General features: G+C 39.9%; 1 protein-coding gene across 1 annotated transcript in view; it reads right to left on the minus strand.

The window, feature by feature from the left end:
• The window catches only part of CFAP58 (cilia and flagella associated protein 58), a 121,640-nt gene that overhangs the window by 59,883 nt on the left and 47,549 nt on the right, over nt 1-14,208 (minus strand). The window contains exons 10-14 of the mRNA XM_057736945.1: nt 11,704-11,865; nt 10,877-11,023; nt 5,043-5,183; nt 4,068-4,291; nt 1,465-1,576 (exon numbers count right to left, since the gene is read on the minus strand). Of these exons, the coding sequence (XP_057592928.1) occupies nt 1,465-1,576; nt 4,068-4,291; nt 5,043-5,183; nt 10,877-11,023; nt 11,704-11,865 (786 nt within the window). The remainder of the gene's footprint in view (nt 1-1,464; nt 1,577-4,067; nt 4,292-5,042; nt 5,184-10,876; nt 11,024-11,703; nt 11,866-14,208) is intronic.

Here is a 14,208-nt window from a genome sequence, read left to right on the forward strand (position 1 = left end):
TTCTCCTTTCATAATTGTCAACTAGAAGATTCATTACAGCCCGTGATGGAGAAAGTTTCTAGGATGTGGACATCTGCTAACAATTGCCAGCAGAACAGGACCACGATATTTAGCCCTCAAATGGCATTATTAATCCATAAAGCTCTGATGTGCCTTCAATAGCTATCTGTATACAATTCAAACAAGATCTACAGTTACACATTGATAATTTGTCTTCTAGACGTTGAGCCAAAGCTTCACTTTCAACTGTACTGACATTTTAATTAATCTAGCAGTTAAATATTTTCAACTGCCTCCCAGAGTCTGTTTTTTAATTTTTTAATAGAAATTGAGATGGAATTGGAAACTTTATAAAGATCTGCTTGAAAACATATGGCATAAACTAATGTGATAGTAAATGAATTTAAGAATTTAAAATTTTCAGCTCCACTTCCCCAGACACATCTATGTTACTGTTAGTTTAGTAAGCTACCCCACTCTTGGCACTTGAAGAGGAATAAATGAGGGTCCAAAAGAGGTGGGGGGAGATATTCCATTGACTATGACTTTAAGAAATACTAAGCAGTGCTAACTGATATCCATATTTTGGAAGTATTTGGCACACATTCACTTGGCAAGACTGGACATTGTTAAAATTCAGGCCTCATGTTTACATAACAATTTATAATGCATTATCCTTGACGATTTCGTCATTTAAAGGAAAAAATAAAAATGAAAAACAAAAACTTGCTTCGCTGATTTTCCCCCTTGCCCTGCTCTTTCTTATATCACATACTTCTATTCTCCCAACACCCTAATTGTTCACTTAGTCGAAGTCCCTCCTGGCACCCGCATCGCTGGGTACAACTATAGGAAACGGGCATTTTTTTCTTGAATAAGCAGAGATTGTCTGTTACTATTACCTGCTGGTGGAAATGTCTATCAGGAGGTCATAAAACAAAAAATGAGATTTATTATCCACCACCTACCAATAGGACTTTGTCTGTGTCCCCAGATCCTAAAAGAAAGGGTTTGACTAACACAATGCTAATTCTCTGAAAAGAGGGCAGGTTCACAAAAGTCCTATTTCCTTTGGGAAATAAAAGTATGCAAAGGCCAACCGAAAGATGGCGAAGACGCCGGTAGCCAGTGCAGCTGAAGGCAATTAACTATCCAAGACAGGCAACTGCAAATACCTGGTTGACGAAAAACTGCTTAAACAAAATAATAATAATAATAAATGCCAATTGGTGAGGCCAGTTCACAGCTTTTACTGGGTCTTCTTTAGGCAGAAAGGATTTTGTCCAAGACTTTTAAAACTAAACCTAAATCTGGAACAATCCAATTTACATTTGATCCAAACTTAAATTGGGGTGACAATGGAATAGCATTAAATAAAACCATGCTTCTTATTGTGCTCTAGGTAAAAAGACAAGCAGGGTAGAAAGAGATTTGGGGGTGGGAGAAGTCTCTTCCGAATGTTACCTCAAGCTTCCTCCATCTGTGCACATTCATGGGGTTCTCCAATTCCTCCTCCAGGGCTCGGCACCGTGTCCTCTCCTTCAGGAATTCCCTTTGTGTGTGGAAAAGCTCCTGCCTGAATAAGACAAACTTTCTTTGCAAAGAAATTCTCCGCCCATTTGAATATCCTGTCTTTAGGTGGTTATGTGCTCACTACATCTTATATAAAAAGTTGGGATTAGGGAGACTTCAGGAACACTGAGACCAGCCTCCTCCTAATCTGGGCAAGACACAGATGATATCAATTCTTGCAGAGCACAAACTGCTGCTTTAACTTTAAAAAAAAAGGAAAAAAAAAAGTACCAGAGCTTCAGAACTATGATTCTGGATACCCAAGGAGTTTTAGAAGTGTTCAGAAAGAACTGGGAGGAGGTAAATTATGAGGATTTCAATATGTTGTTCAATGTTTCTAAATGTCTCCTACAGTAGCAGCAAGAGAACGGCTATATTCTACCACGAGGTATGGCAAGTAAATGCAAGAGATGGAGGCTCAGGTGAGGACCTGACATCAATTAGAACAGTGCATCACCACCCCGGCTGCATACTGGAATTGCCTGGAAAACTTTAACAATATACCTTTGCCTGGACCCAACCCCCAAAGGGATTCTCTGCTTTAATTGGTCTAGCATGCGGCTTGGGTTTCATAGATTTTTGAAGTCCTGCTGGTAATTCTAATGTGCAGCCAGCATTGAAAAACAACAAATTAGGAGCAATCTTTTCTCTCATGTTCCACAACTACACAGATGACTGAAAAAGTCCCGAAGAACTAGCCCTGGCTCAAACATACTTCTAAAATCTGCAGGAATCTCTAGTTAATAGGTAAAGTGCTACAGTCATCCACAGTACCCACTGAGCTGGCTACCACCCCACTGAATGAGAAGCTTTGTTGGGAGGCGGAGAACAGGCAAGCACTCGCATTTACATGGGCAAGAAGGATATTATTATCTGTCCTCATCTGCTGCGAGTGTGCAGATTACTAATACTAAGCCATCTTTTACTTAATTGCTTCATTTAAACCAATAATACAAGTTCCCCTCATTAGCAAGACAAACCATTAGAATTAACTGCATGATGCTCACTCAACAGGGAGCTCAGAACAAGCTGCTAAGAATTAAAAGCATATTTTTAACACTACGATTTTCTACAGTGTCATCAGCAGCGAAGGGCAAGAGTATTAGCTGCTGTTATCGATGGCTTCTTTTGTACTAGACTCTGTGTGAGGCACATTATGTTTGTTTTCGTGTTTAATTTTAACTACAAGTCTTAAGCTCAGATAAGTTAAGCGATTTGCCCAAGGTCACACAGCTTGTAGGTGGCAAGTCTGAGATTAGAATTCATGCCTGCTTACCTCCAATATTTTTAATAAGTTGTCTTCTCATTATAAAGAAAGATAAAATCTATTATCAACAAACCAGCAATGTTGACTGAGAATGGGTAGAATTTGATCCTTTGCGTGTATAATAAAAAGAACACACAGCTGACAAGTTTCATGATGGTTCTGGAGATCATTCAATAGCTACTTAGAATGAATCCATTTGTCTCCGAAACGTCAATGGTAATATCTCTGGATAGTAAACTTATGAGTGATTTTCTGATCTCTTCTTTATATTTTTTCTGCATGCCCCATGTTTTCTACAATGAATTTGCATTACTTTCATCGTCTGAAATACGAGCAACTCTTTAAAAAAAAAAAAAAAGAGTATTGATCTGTCCTTGATGGTGGCAACTTCCCTGGCTACTCCTGAACATACACTGCATCTAAATATCAAAACCATCTAATTTGATTAATTTAAGAAGCAGATCCAAACTGTGTCCTTGTCCCAAGGTGGCCAAAGATACTGTTCATCTACAAGTCTGTGGAGAATAAGATAGCTACTGAGAAAACACCAGACCTATTATTTGGTTTCCTGCAATTGCCTATATAAAACATGCTGATGTTTTCCCAAAGGGAAAGTAGATCTTGTATAATGTAAGATTTAAAGCAAGAAGAAGGCGCACTAAGCTCAAGTGAAAGCTGCAGAAGATAAATCAGGAGTGAGATGTAAAATTTGGCCGCCTTCTAAGGAGACAGAGTTTTCAAATAGTGATAAAATTAAATTCTTCCCCTCTTTTCATTCTGTATCTAATTCCAGAAAAAGATGTGCAAATGTTACCAGGATTCAATTTAAATATTGATGCTCTGTGTCTTGCATACGGCCTTATTAAAGAAATTCTAAAGAGCTCATTGAAGGGGGGGTTCTGAATTGTAACTAGTTTGTGGTTATGATTTGACTTGAAAATTTTCTATTTCTAAATACAGAATAAAGTTTTCAAAAATTCCTTTTGCACTTGCTTATGTTCCGCTGAAAAGCAACGATTTCCTTTTTTGTGTGTGACATAGAACGGGCATGATGTAGATTCTGGATTATGGAAGAGTTCCCATTATTTGCTGATCATTTCAACAGAAAAATTTGTCTTATACAACTTGATAAAGACCTTCAATGACCAACAGGAGGAACACAAGGTCCTTTGAGGAGCTTCCCACAGACTGCTGTGTGCTCAGCTCCGAGGGGGGGGTCTCCTGTTACCTGAGTTCGTCAACATTAGCCACGCTCCTGGCAAGAATTCCCTTTTCCCGGCGAAGCTTCTTGATCTCAAGTTTGAGGATTCTCATGTCCTCCAACCTCTGGTTGTACTGGCTCTCGCCTTTATTCAGCACGGACTGCTGGATCTTGATCTTCTCATAGAGCAAAGCCAACTCATCATTGCGCCGGACTAGCTGTGACCCAAGGATATCTCTCTCGCTGATGACCTAGAAAGGGAGGGGAGGGCGTGGCCACCAGGGGACAGAAAGCCCCATGTTTCCTTATGGCAGCAGCACTCTGTCAGTCGATGAACACCCATCCAATGCCCACATGTGTTAGGCACCCAGCAGGCGAGGCACTGGAAACAGCCTGCGAGACAACCAACACTGGACTCCTCCCATAAGGGTTGGCAGTCTCACTGGAAAGAGTACAACAAACAACCCACAATAAGAATAATCCAATAATCCTTCGCCCATGGGTGTTTGCTTGGTTGCTTTTTTTCCCAACACATTATAAGTGTTTAAATTTGAATGCCTTTAGGGTGCGCTAGCTCTTGTCAAGTTCTACCACTCCTTACTGTCTTGCACTAGCCAATGTCTCTTTTTTTCAACCTGCCAGATCTCTGAAAGCATTTAAGTTTCTAACCCCCAAATTATATAATTATTCATTGTAACTATATGCAAGCAATTATATTATGCTAGAATGTAAGCTCCCTGAGGACAGGGACCTAGTTTTCTTGTTGGTCAATGTATCCCCAGTGCCTGGAGGAGTGGCTGACATGCAGCAAGTGCTCGTAAATAGGAGCTGAATAAATGAATGAATATTTCATAATTAATCAACAGAAGGTGGGCCTCTAGGGCTGTTCTTCTGATAGACTGAACGGAAGAGCTTAGAAAAGAATGAGGCTTTGTGAAGAGTTGAGTCAAACAGTTGTGTCTGCTTATAAGGTCTGCAGGTCTGGTGAGGAGATGTTCCTACCTGGTCTAACTCCTTCTTCTGTCTCATTCTCTCCCCATCAGCCTCAGCAATGATTCGCAGGAGTTTTCTCTCTTCAGCTTCCTGCTTTTCAATGAAGTGTTTGGTCTCCAGGGCCTGTTGTCTCAGCTTCTGCAGCTCAGCCTGACAAACAGTGAAAGATACAGACCAGTTTCACTCTGTAACAGCACAAACCAGGACGGCAGGGCCCAGATTTAGGTGGACAGTGTGTGTCTTAGACGTCCCTGTGATGTTTCATTTAGCATGCTTTGATCACTGTCACAAGCAAAGCAAGCTTAATACACACACACACACACACACACACACACACACACACACGGCCTGTAAAGAAACAACAGTGCACATTACCGTGATCATGTTTATTCTATGAGTTGTGCCCTTGAGGGATTTCCATCATTTTTCTATATAGGTATAGCAGGGACTTCATTGGTATTCAGCAGCAGTTCTATTACTAGCTACACATGCAGAGAATTCACAAATAGTGCAGAGAAGGATGTGGGGATGAGCATGGCAGGGGCTGGGTGGGGGCACCTCCGTATGTACCAGCTCCTATAACGGTCCTGACACCACCAACATATCAACTCCAGAGATAAAGCCTATTACAAGTAACACTTAAATTAATAAAGATAACAACCAAGTGTCTATCTTATAAAACATCTTGATGGAACAGAAGAGATGTTAGAGTACAAAAAGATATATAGATCCTACTCCTAAGAAGATTCTGATCTAGATGAAAAGATAAGATATACAAGTTTTATGCAGATATTAACAAGTCCACACAATAATGTTTCAGGATCTTTATTATCACACAGACAATGAATTTATACTACAGGAGGTCAGAGCACTGCAGTTGTTAGGAAGGCTTCCTGAGAGAACTCAGATCTTGAGGCTACCTGGAAATCCTAAGAGTGATGGGGAAAGGGTGCTATGAACTGGTAAGTGTCAAAAGGAAAATTCCTCTCATCAAAAGACACATTTGCTTCTACTCCACAAGTATATCTGTGGCTTACAAGATCCCTGGCATAGTATCAGGTGTTTTGCCTAGCCACTCTTATCCCCACTTCACAAATACAATTACAGAGGCAAAGAAAAGCAAATTGACTTGCCCAAGGTCACACAGCTAATGAGTAGCAGAGTTGAGAGTCCATCCTAGATCTTCTGATTCCAAAGCTTTTGCCCCCTTCGCTATCACCACACAACAGTTCCAAGCCAAACACAGAAGAGGGGTAAGACCCGAGGGATTCACCGCGCATTGGAGATGACAAACAACACAGTGTGGAAATGCTCTCTACTGTGTGAAGGACATGGGCATACAGGAAAGAGCTTCTATGTCTTCCTGGGGTTTAGAGGGAAAAACCAGTCGGGGCTTTGGCGCCGACAGTTATTTCCAAAATGGACAGGTGTGTGCTGGGGGAGAGCAGTCAATGGTCAGGCTCTCGTGAACAAAAGCATGCAAACTATAAAGTAGCTGGTGTGTCTTCCAGACGGCAAAGTATCCAATGTGGCTGGGTTAGAGCATTAGGTAGGGAATAGCACGAGGTACGGCTGGTAAAACAGCTGAGCCAACCTGCCCCATGCTGTGGAGAGTAGGCAATGAAGAGCCACAAAGTTAATCATATTAAAAGGAAAGAAGAATAAGTCTTCGAGAGGTTCCATGCCCAAACAGGAAGGACTTGGAACCTGGTATCACAACCAGGTCAGCACAAGAAGGAAAAATGGAGGAAGGACTCTGCTTTCACCCATGCCTGAAATCACAAAGGAGAGGACGAGACAGTAATAAGGCTCCAACTTTTCAATGGTTTGCAGGTCAACAAATGAAAACAAAAGGGCAATAATATTTTCCTTAAAGGAAGTACTGGATCCCCTACCTCCACCCACTCAGAAATGTCACTGGGATGATACAAAACCGAATATTTGCAAGTTAGTGTCTGTGAACCACCCCAGCTCTAGGTGCAGCCTGCCTCAAATCCATGAAGACCAAGAGTCATTAATTCCATAGCTCCAACTTCTCCAAACAGCACAAGATACTGCACATCAGTGACGGACCTGTAATGTCACAAACTAAATGCAGCGAGCTACTGTAAACCCCAGGGTTTCCTTTATGACATTTTGTTTGTTCATTCATGAAATATATTTTGGTCCAGGGATAAGCAAAAGGAAATACTTAGTGAGAAAAGATCTATTCCAATGTTTACCACTTTGGGGGATTGCCTGTTAGGAAAGAGAGTGAAGAACCAGCCTTTCTATTTGTATAATCATTTAAGGTGACAGCAAAGACAGCAATAAAATACCTGTGTGGCTCATGCTTTCTTTAATAAAACTTTTATTTTCCCAGATGTGCGACATTCACTTCCCTGTTCCTAAGTGCGGAGAGCTGATCGGAATCCATCAGCAGAACAAAACGAAACCGCTGTTATATTAAAATGCAATCAATGGTGTGTAAAAGTATCTGTCTGAAATGTAAAACCATTCATGTGTTTGGCATTGCTGGGTGTTTTTTTTTTTTTTTCATAATATATCAAAATTCTGAGTGGTCTCCTTATGTCATAAATTTATGGGCTGTAAACAAGATGTGGCATTAGACATTGGCAGCAAATGTTAACATCAAAAAAATACCTTAGGTCTAACGCATTTAGTAGCTGTAAATCTGAGCTGTCTCACCCAGGAAAGATGGTAATAACTACTGTGCACCCAAAAGCTCATCAAGCAATGCTCTAGGTGGGACCCGAGGTATGAAGTTGTAATTCAATGGCAGGACACACTCTTTAGCCACTGCCTCTACAATTACACAGTTTTGTGACAGGTGTTTATGAATACATACCATCCAATCTGGCTGCGGGCATAAATCATATCTCAAGAACCATACTTGAGGGAGTTTCACCCGTTCGTGCAGGATCCCAACACTCACTGGGTTTTACAGAACCCATATGTTTACAGCTAGCAAAACAAATAAGACCACCTGAAGTCTTCTAGCCACAAGACTAATTAGTCTTTCTCTCTCCCTCCTCCTCCCCCAGACAATTCCCACCCATGTCACTCTAGAGAGTCCATGAAGTGCAAAGATAAGGCGCCCTGAAGCCGACTGCTAATGTGATGCTGAGCTCTGGACACAGAGAATTCACTGCTGAATTATTCACCAAGAATCAAAGTGCTGTCAGATTCATGTGGGATGATTGGGAGGTGACGAACAGAATCGAGAGCTTGTTAGGACTGCAAGGCAGACACTCCACATGAGACGGCCCCTTTAGTGCTGATGAAACAAGATGGGGACACAATGGGCGGAAGAACGCAGATGCAGCAACATCTACAAAGAACTACTGACATTCTGTCATAACCATCACGTACTGACAATGTCGAGAATCCTGAGGAGTCAGTAGAGCCTGGTAGCAACTGAAAAAGAAAAAGAAACGTGGAAGCAGCAAGACTTTTCTTTGGAGGGGGATGAATGAGGATGGGGATGACCTATTACGGACGATTGTCTGTCTGTCGGCTTGGAGAAGTAGTAAATTGGATTGTCCTGTCAAAAGGCATTTCAGTCTACCAAACAGGCTAGGGCTTGCCCTTCCGGGAGGGATTATGTACCCATGTAGCTTTGTAGAACTCACAATGAAAAGCTGCATGTCTCTTGTGGAGCAAAGTTACTAGAAAATCTCCCCTTTCCTCCAGGGTTTTGGTGTGCGAACCTCAGATGCATGAAATCCAGGGACCTCTGGAAACGTGATTCATTTTTGAGGCTAAAAAAGTCAAGAGGCTGAAACTCAACATTTGAGCTGTCATATTTTTCTAAAGAATGTCAAACGGGCTTAAGGATAGGCCAAAATTATCCAGTTGAAGTACCACTGCAAGTCACCCTTGGATAACCTCAAATGATAAATCAAGGAGGCAGCCTTTTTCTGTTCCTAATTTTTGCCTTAATGGGAAAAGCTGAGGAAAAGGCATCCTAGCTTCACAGTAAGTCCAAAGCAATCATCTTCCTATAATCGATGACCCAAAGCTATCCAGACCTAGGATTCCCCATTTAAAGCAGACTGTCTAGAGCAGAAGCCCTTTAATCATCTCTCATTCACCAGCTGCCAACTCTGCTGGCCCAGGACCAAAAGAAAGGACCTTATCATCCTTTATTTTATTATGATGCTTCTTTGGAGCTATGTGTGTAGATGTCTAATTATGGAGGGTATAATTGAAACAAATATTAACCAAAGCCAAACTAAATAATCAGAAATAATTGCTTTTTTTGCACAGGACATTGCTTATTCTAAAGCAGGATTTTCTCTGCCTTGGACCCCATTATGCAGCAATAACTAATCTTTTGAAAAGATCATTACTTGGGAAAGTAAGAGATGAGGATCAATGTCATCCTCTGAAAGGAAGAGATGATGTACCAAATCAGGTTACACTGAAGCCTTGCTAACATGGGTCCATGAGGCCCATGGATGAAGCAATGTTTACAATAAGATTCTTCTGATTCAGCCAGTGATAAATAAACCCCATCCCACTATAGCCTCCAGGGTGGAGCAAACTACCTTCTATAAAACTATGTTTTCAAACAAGGAAAACAGGGACAAACACATAGGATATTTTCAAATTTCAGAAAATATATTTATGTTTCTTTATATGTAAATAAACTTTAGTACAGAATTTTTTTTTCTATCATGAGCTAGAGTGGGGAGATGAATGTCTTAGGTAAATATATCAATTACCGTATCTTTATTGTAAAGGCACTTTTATTACATTTTAATCTTTCTCAAACCTCACGTGTCTTAATTTAATGCAGCAGTTGTTTCCACGAAGACCCATCATTAAGTTGACAAAATCTATTATTAAACTGAGAGTGCATATTTCAATCTATGGCATCTTGGAATCAAGGAAATTTGGCATTAAACCTGTTCAACATGAGACACACATTTCCAAGACAGGAATTATCTTTGAAGCTAATTATGTGCAGAAATCGAGGTAACCAGTCTCTCATTGATTGTAGAAAGTTCCTACAAGTGGCTCATAAACACACAAAAAATAAAAGTGGCATCATCCTCTCAGAAGTTCTTTGGTCAAATGGATTACAAGGGAAATCTACTGGATTGGAGAGGAAAAGGAAAATACATTAGGTTTAGTGACTGTGTATAGTACAATGTATTTAGTTCAAGGATTTGATATGGTATAAATTATTTGGCATGTATTTTGGGGGAGAGTCTTTATATTATATTAGTAGATATAGAATGTTCTAAATTAGTAGATTTAAAAGGATATATCTTGGTAGTGTGTGTGAGGACAAAGGTGATTCCCTAGAGGAGTGGCTGCAAAGTTCTTAGATTCCCAGAAGTAAGGTGAACCATGAACATGGTTGAGGGCAAATCAAGTGACGACAAAGCTTGACATCTGGTAGTTAACAATGCTGCAGGCAGAAAAGCCACGTGCACATGAAGTAAACAAGGATCAGGACAGAGGAACAGAGGGTCCTGTCAGCATTGCCTTAAGGTTGAGTGTAGGCAAAGGATTGGATTTGGGTTGTAAATGCAAAGAGATTGTGGTGAGCCTGAAAGTTCCAGGACTTCCTAGGACCTGCTAAGTTCTCTTGCACTGATACCATGATAGCCAGCACAGGTAAACCAGGCACTCTGCATCTCCACTGGCTCCTCCCCATTCGACCTGGGAGCACTCCCTGTAGGAAAGACTGACCTGGAGATGGTGGAGCTCATCCTTCCAGTGATTTGGTTGTTCTCCCTGCCTCCTTACTGCCTTCCATGAGCATGGAGCCTGGCCCCAGTGGGTCTAATAGATTGACTACTGGTCCATTGCTTTTATTATAAGGTCTGTACCTTCAGTGTTTCCTTCTCCTTTTCTATGCGCTGCTGTTCCAGATGTAGCTTCACAAGTGCTGACTCCTTGGCTGAGATTTCTTCTTTCAATTGATCTACCTGATGGGTCATAATCTTTAATTTTCTTTTCATTTCCATTATTTCATCCTAATGAAATGAAAGGAGAAATGTTTGAAAGTGAATTAAAAAGACATCACCATCCCTATGGAAGTTCCACACACATTCAAGAGCTTTTAAGGGACACTCACTCAAAACAACAGTCTCCTGACTGGCTACAACTGGGCTATTCCTTTGTATCTTGTGACCATCAACCTCAAAGTACTTTATAGCATTAACTCTCCAAATAGTCTCCATGACATAGATATAAAGTACACATAATGAATAGGTCATACACACACACACCCACACACATACACACACACACACACACACACACTGTACAAGAGAGGAATTGGAATCACAACAAACATTTTTAACTAAAAGATTACAAAGCAAAGCTCTGCAATTAAATGACAAGAATATACTGCTCCCCTCTGAGTCATGGTAGCTATTAGCAGTTTGAAAAATTAGAAATAGGAGAATGGCAATTCTCCATAATAATTAAAACCAGAACCATAACCTTCACATCTGATCAACTGTGTCATTTCCATTTCAAACAACATTTCAAACAATCTGACAGTTCTGCATAAGCTGATGTTCTCTTTCAGGTAAATTCCATGATATTTCTTCCTTGATCTATTCTAAATTCTGCCATTAGGATAACAGAAAGTGCTTTAAACCCAGGATGGGGAGGAGTCAAAATGTAAAGACATAAATATATTCTTTACCTGAGCCTCAACCAGATTTTTGCTATACAGATTCCTGTCTGATCTCATAGCTTCATATAGGTTTTGTTGCTGTTTTAATTTAGTCTCTGATTCGGCAATTTTTTTCCTGTAGTCAAAAATCTGCATTTCACGGACTTTTATGTCTTCCATGTTCATGAGGACCTGGAGGAGAAAGATGTGATAAAGATGGTTAAATAGCCCATCTGTGGTTATCAGTTCAGGACAAACAGATTTTTTATCTAAGGGTAGCTAGCAGAAATGCCAGCAATCAGAAAATGTGACTGTGGCTATAATCACTGCAGTACAACACAGAAATTCAGCCTAGCTGATGAGGGGCAAACATATACTTTATCTACGCCAGAGTTCTGCTCAAGCGTGAAGGCTTAACACAGCTATTCTGTGATCACAAGAGGGAAAAGAAAATAAAGAAACTCTTTCAATTCTGAAAACCTCTCTTGACCACCCTGCCCACCAAAAAAGGAAATGGGGGGGAGGGGGGGAAGCACAGGCTTAAACAGATTTTAACACAAAGCACTAGGAAGGATAAGAGATAACTTAGCCATTTGGCCACACTCACGGCTTTATAAGATTAACCACGAGAAAGAAAAGTGGCCTTTGAACACTGATAGCAATCATAATGCTGTCTTGCCAATGTCAAACTCACTCCATCAAGGAAACCCAAAGGACTTCATAAAAATATGTGTTCTACTGTGCACAAAACACTTCTAGAGGGTGGATAGGGAGGGTGGGAGAGAGGCTCAAAAGGGAAGGGATATGGGGATATATGTATAAATATAGCTGATTCAGTTTGTTGTACAGCAGAAACTAACACAACATTGTAAGGCAATTATATTTCAATAAAGTTCTGGGGAAAAAAAAACCACTTCTAGGCAAGATGAGATGCAAGAATAACTGACTCCTCTTTGCAAGTATGAAAAGCTGAGGCCTGAAATTCCACTGTGAGCCAATACCTCTCGACAAGCACTCCATACAGTAGAAATAACATAATCAGCTGCAATGGCCACAGAAATTGATTTTCTAAGGACAAACTTCTTCAAAAATTCCTTAAGAAAAAAAATTAGCAAGGAAGGCTGATTAAATCAATGGAGCTTATGCTCTAGCCAACAGCTAGAACGCACAAGAAGAAAATTCTTAAGAATATTTCAACTGCATTACAGTGGAATTCTCTTAATTATTACAGTTGAAAGAAACAGAGAAATACACAGAGAGGGAAGGAAAGGTTTCCTCTAAAGAAAAGGCATTTCACATAGAACCTAAAGGTCAAAAAGGACTTAGCCCTTTGCCATGCTGATATTGTGATTCAGGCATTGGCTACCTGTGGGCATCATGTTCCCAAATCATTGCACTAGCGAATTCTTTTACTCCACTTGGGGAATTAGTATTCCAGAAAATATACTCCAAGAAACCCTCTTCTAATGTTTTCCCATCAGAGTTAATGATGGCTGGTGTTTAATATATTTTCCTTTATATCTTTAAATAAACACCTTTCAAAGTTTTCTTAGACATATTTAAGGAGGGATGGGATTAAATTTCAGTAAATGCCTTTTTAGCATATATTATTTTGCACTACACTACTGGGTCTATTGATTTGATATACTTAGTAATAAATATTTCCTTTTACAAGTATTTTAATTTTATTTCTTTATACATAGTCCCATGTGGCGTAATACTAAATAAATGCATAAATATGAGATATACATTTATTTTCTTTTCCTTATTTACTTGGCCCTTCCTTCTCCCTTCAACCTGCATCAGTCCCTCATTGATACATAAAGTAACCAGGTTAACAATCCAGTATGTGTTCTTCCATATTTTTCTTTGAATTCTGCATATTCTATTTCGGTCTACTAATGTCATCATTAAAGCAATAGCTAATATTTCTCAGGTACTTTCTATATACCAAGAATTTTACATGTATTAATTCATTTAATCTTTACAAAAATCCTATGAGATGTACATTATCATCACCCCAGTTTCAGAAACAAGGAAACTGAAGTCAAAAGAAGTAAGAGTTCACAGCCTACTCAGCTAGTAAATATACAGACACAGGGATTTGTTTGTTTTCCTTTTGCTTTTTTGAGTTTGGTCTTCATCTTTTAGCAAAAGAGGATCCTCTTATACACCTTTATGCATCTTGCTTTTTATCACTTAATAATATTTTGTGGAAATCAAGCGGAGTAGCTCTAATTCATTCTCTTTACAGAGGACATAATGCCCTACAGTGTGGGTGAACCCTCTGATGGGCATTCACTTGGTTTCCACTTTTTTGCCACTCTGAGCCGTGCTGCAATAAACATTTCATACATGTGTCCTTATGCACTCGTTCTTTTACTTCTGTTGGGATGGATTCCCGGGAGTGGAATATCTGGCTCAAAAGACATATATATTTTTAACTTTAATAGATATTGCTAGATTGCTTTCCAAAATGGCTGTAACACTTTACATTTCCTTACTGCCAGCAATAGTTTTCTTAATAGAAAACTA

This window comes from Hippopotamus amphibius, chromosome 5, assembly GCF_030028045.1.
Source record: "Hippopotamus amphibius kiboko isolate mHipAmp2 chromosome 5, mHipAmp2.hap2, whole genome shotgun sequence".
Taxonomy (NCBI): domain Eukaryota; kingdom Metazoa; phylum Chordata; class Mammalia; order Artiodactyla; family Hippopotamidae; genus Hippopotamus; species Hippopotamus amphibius.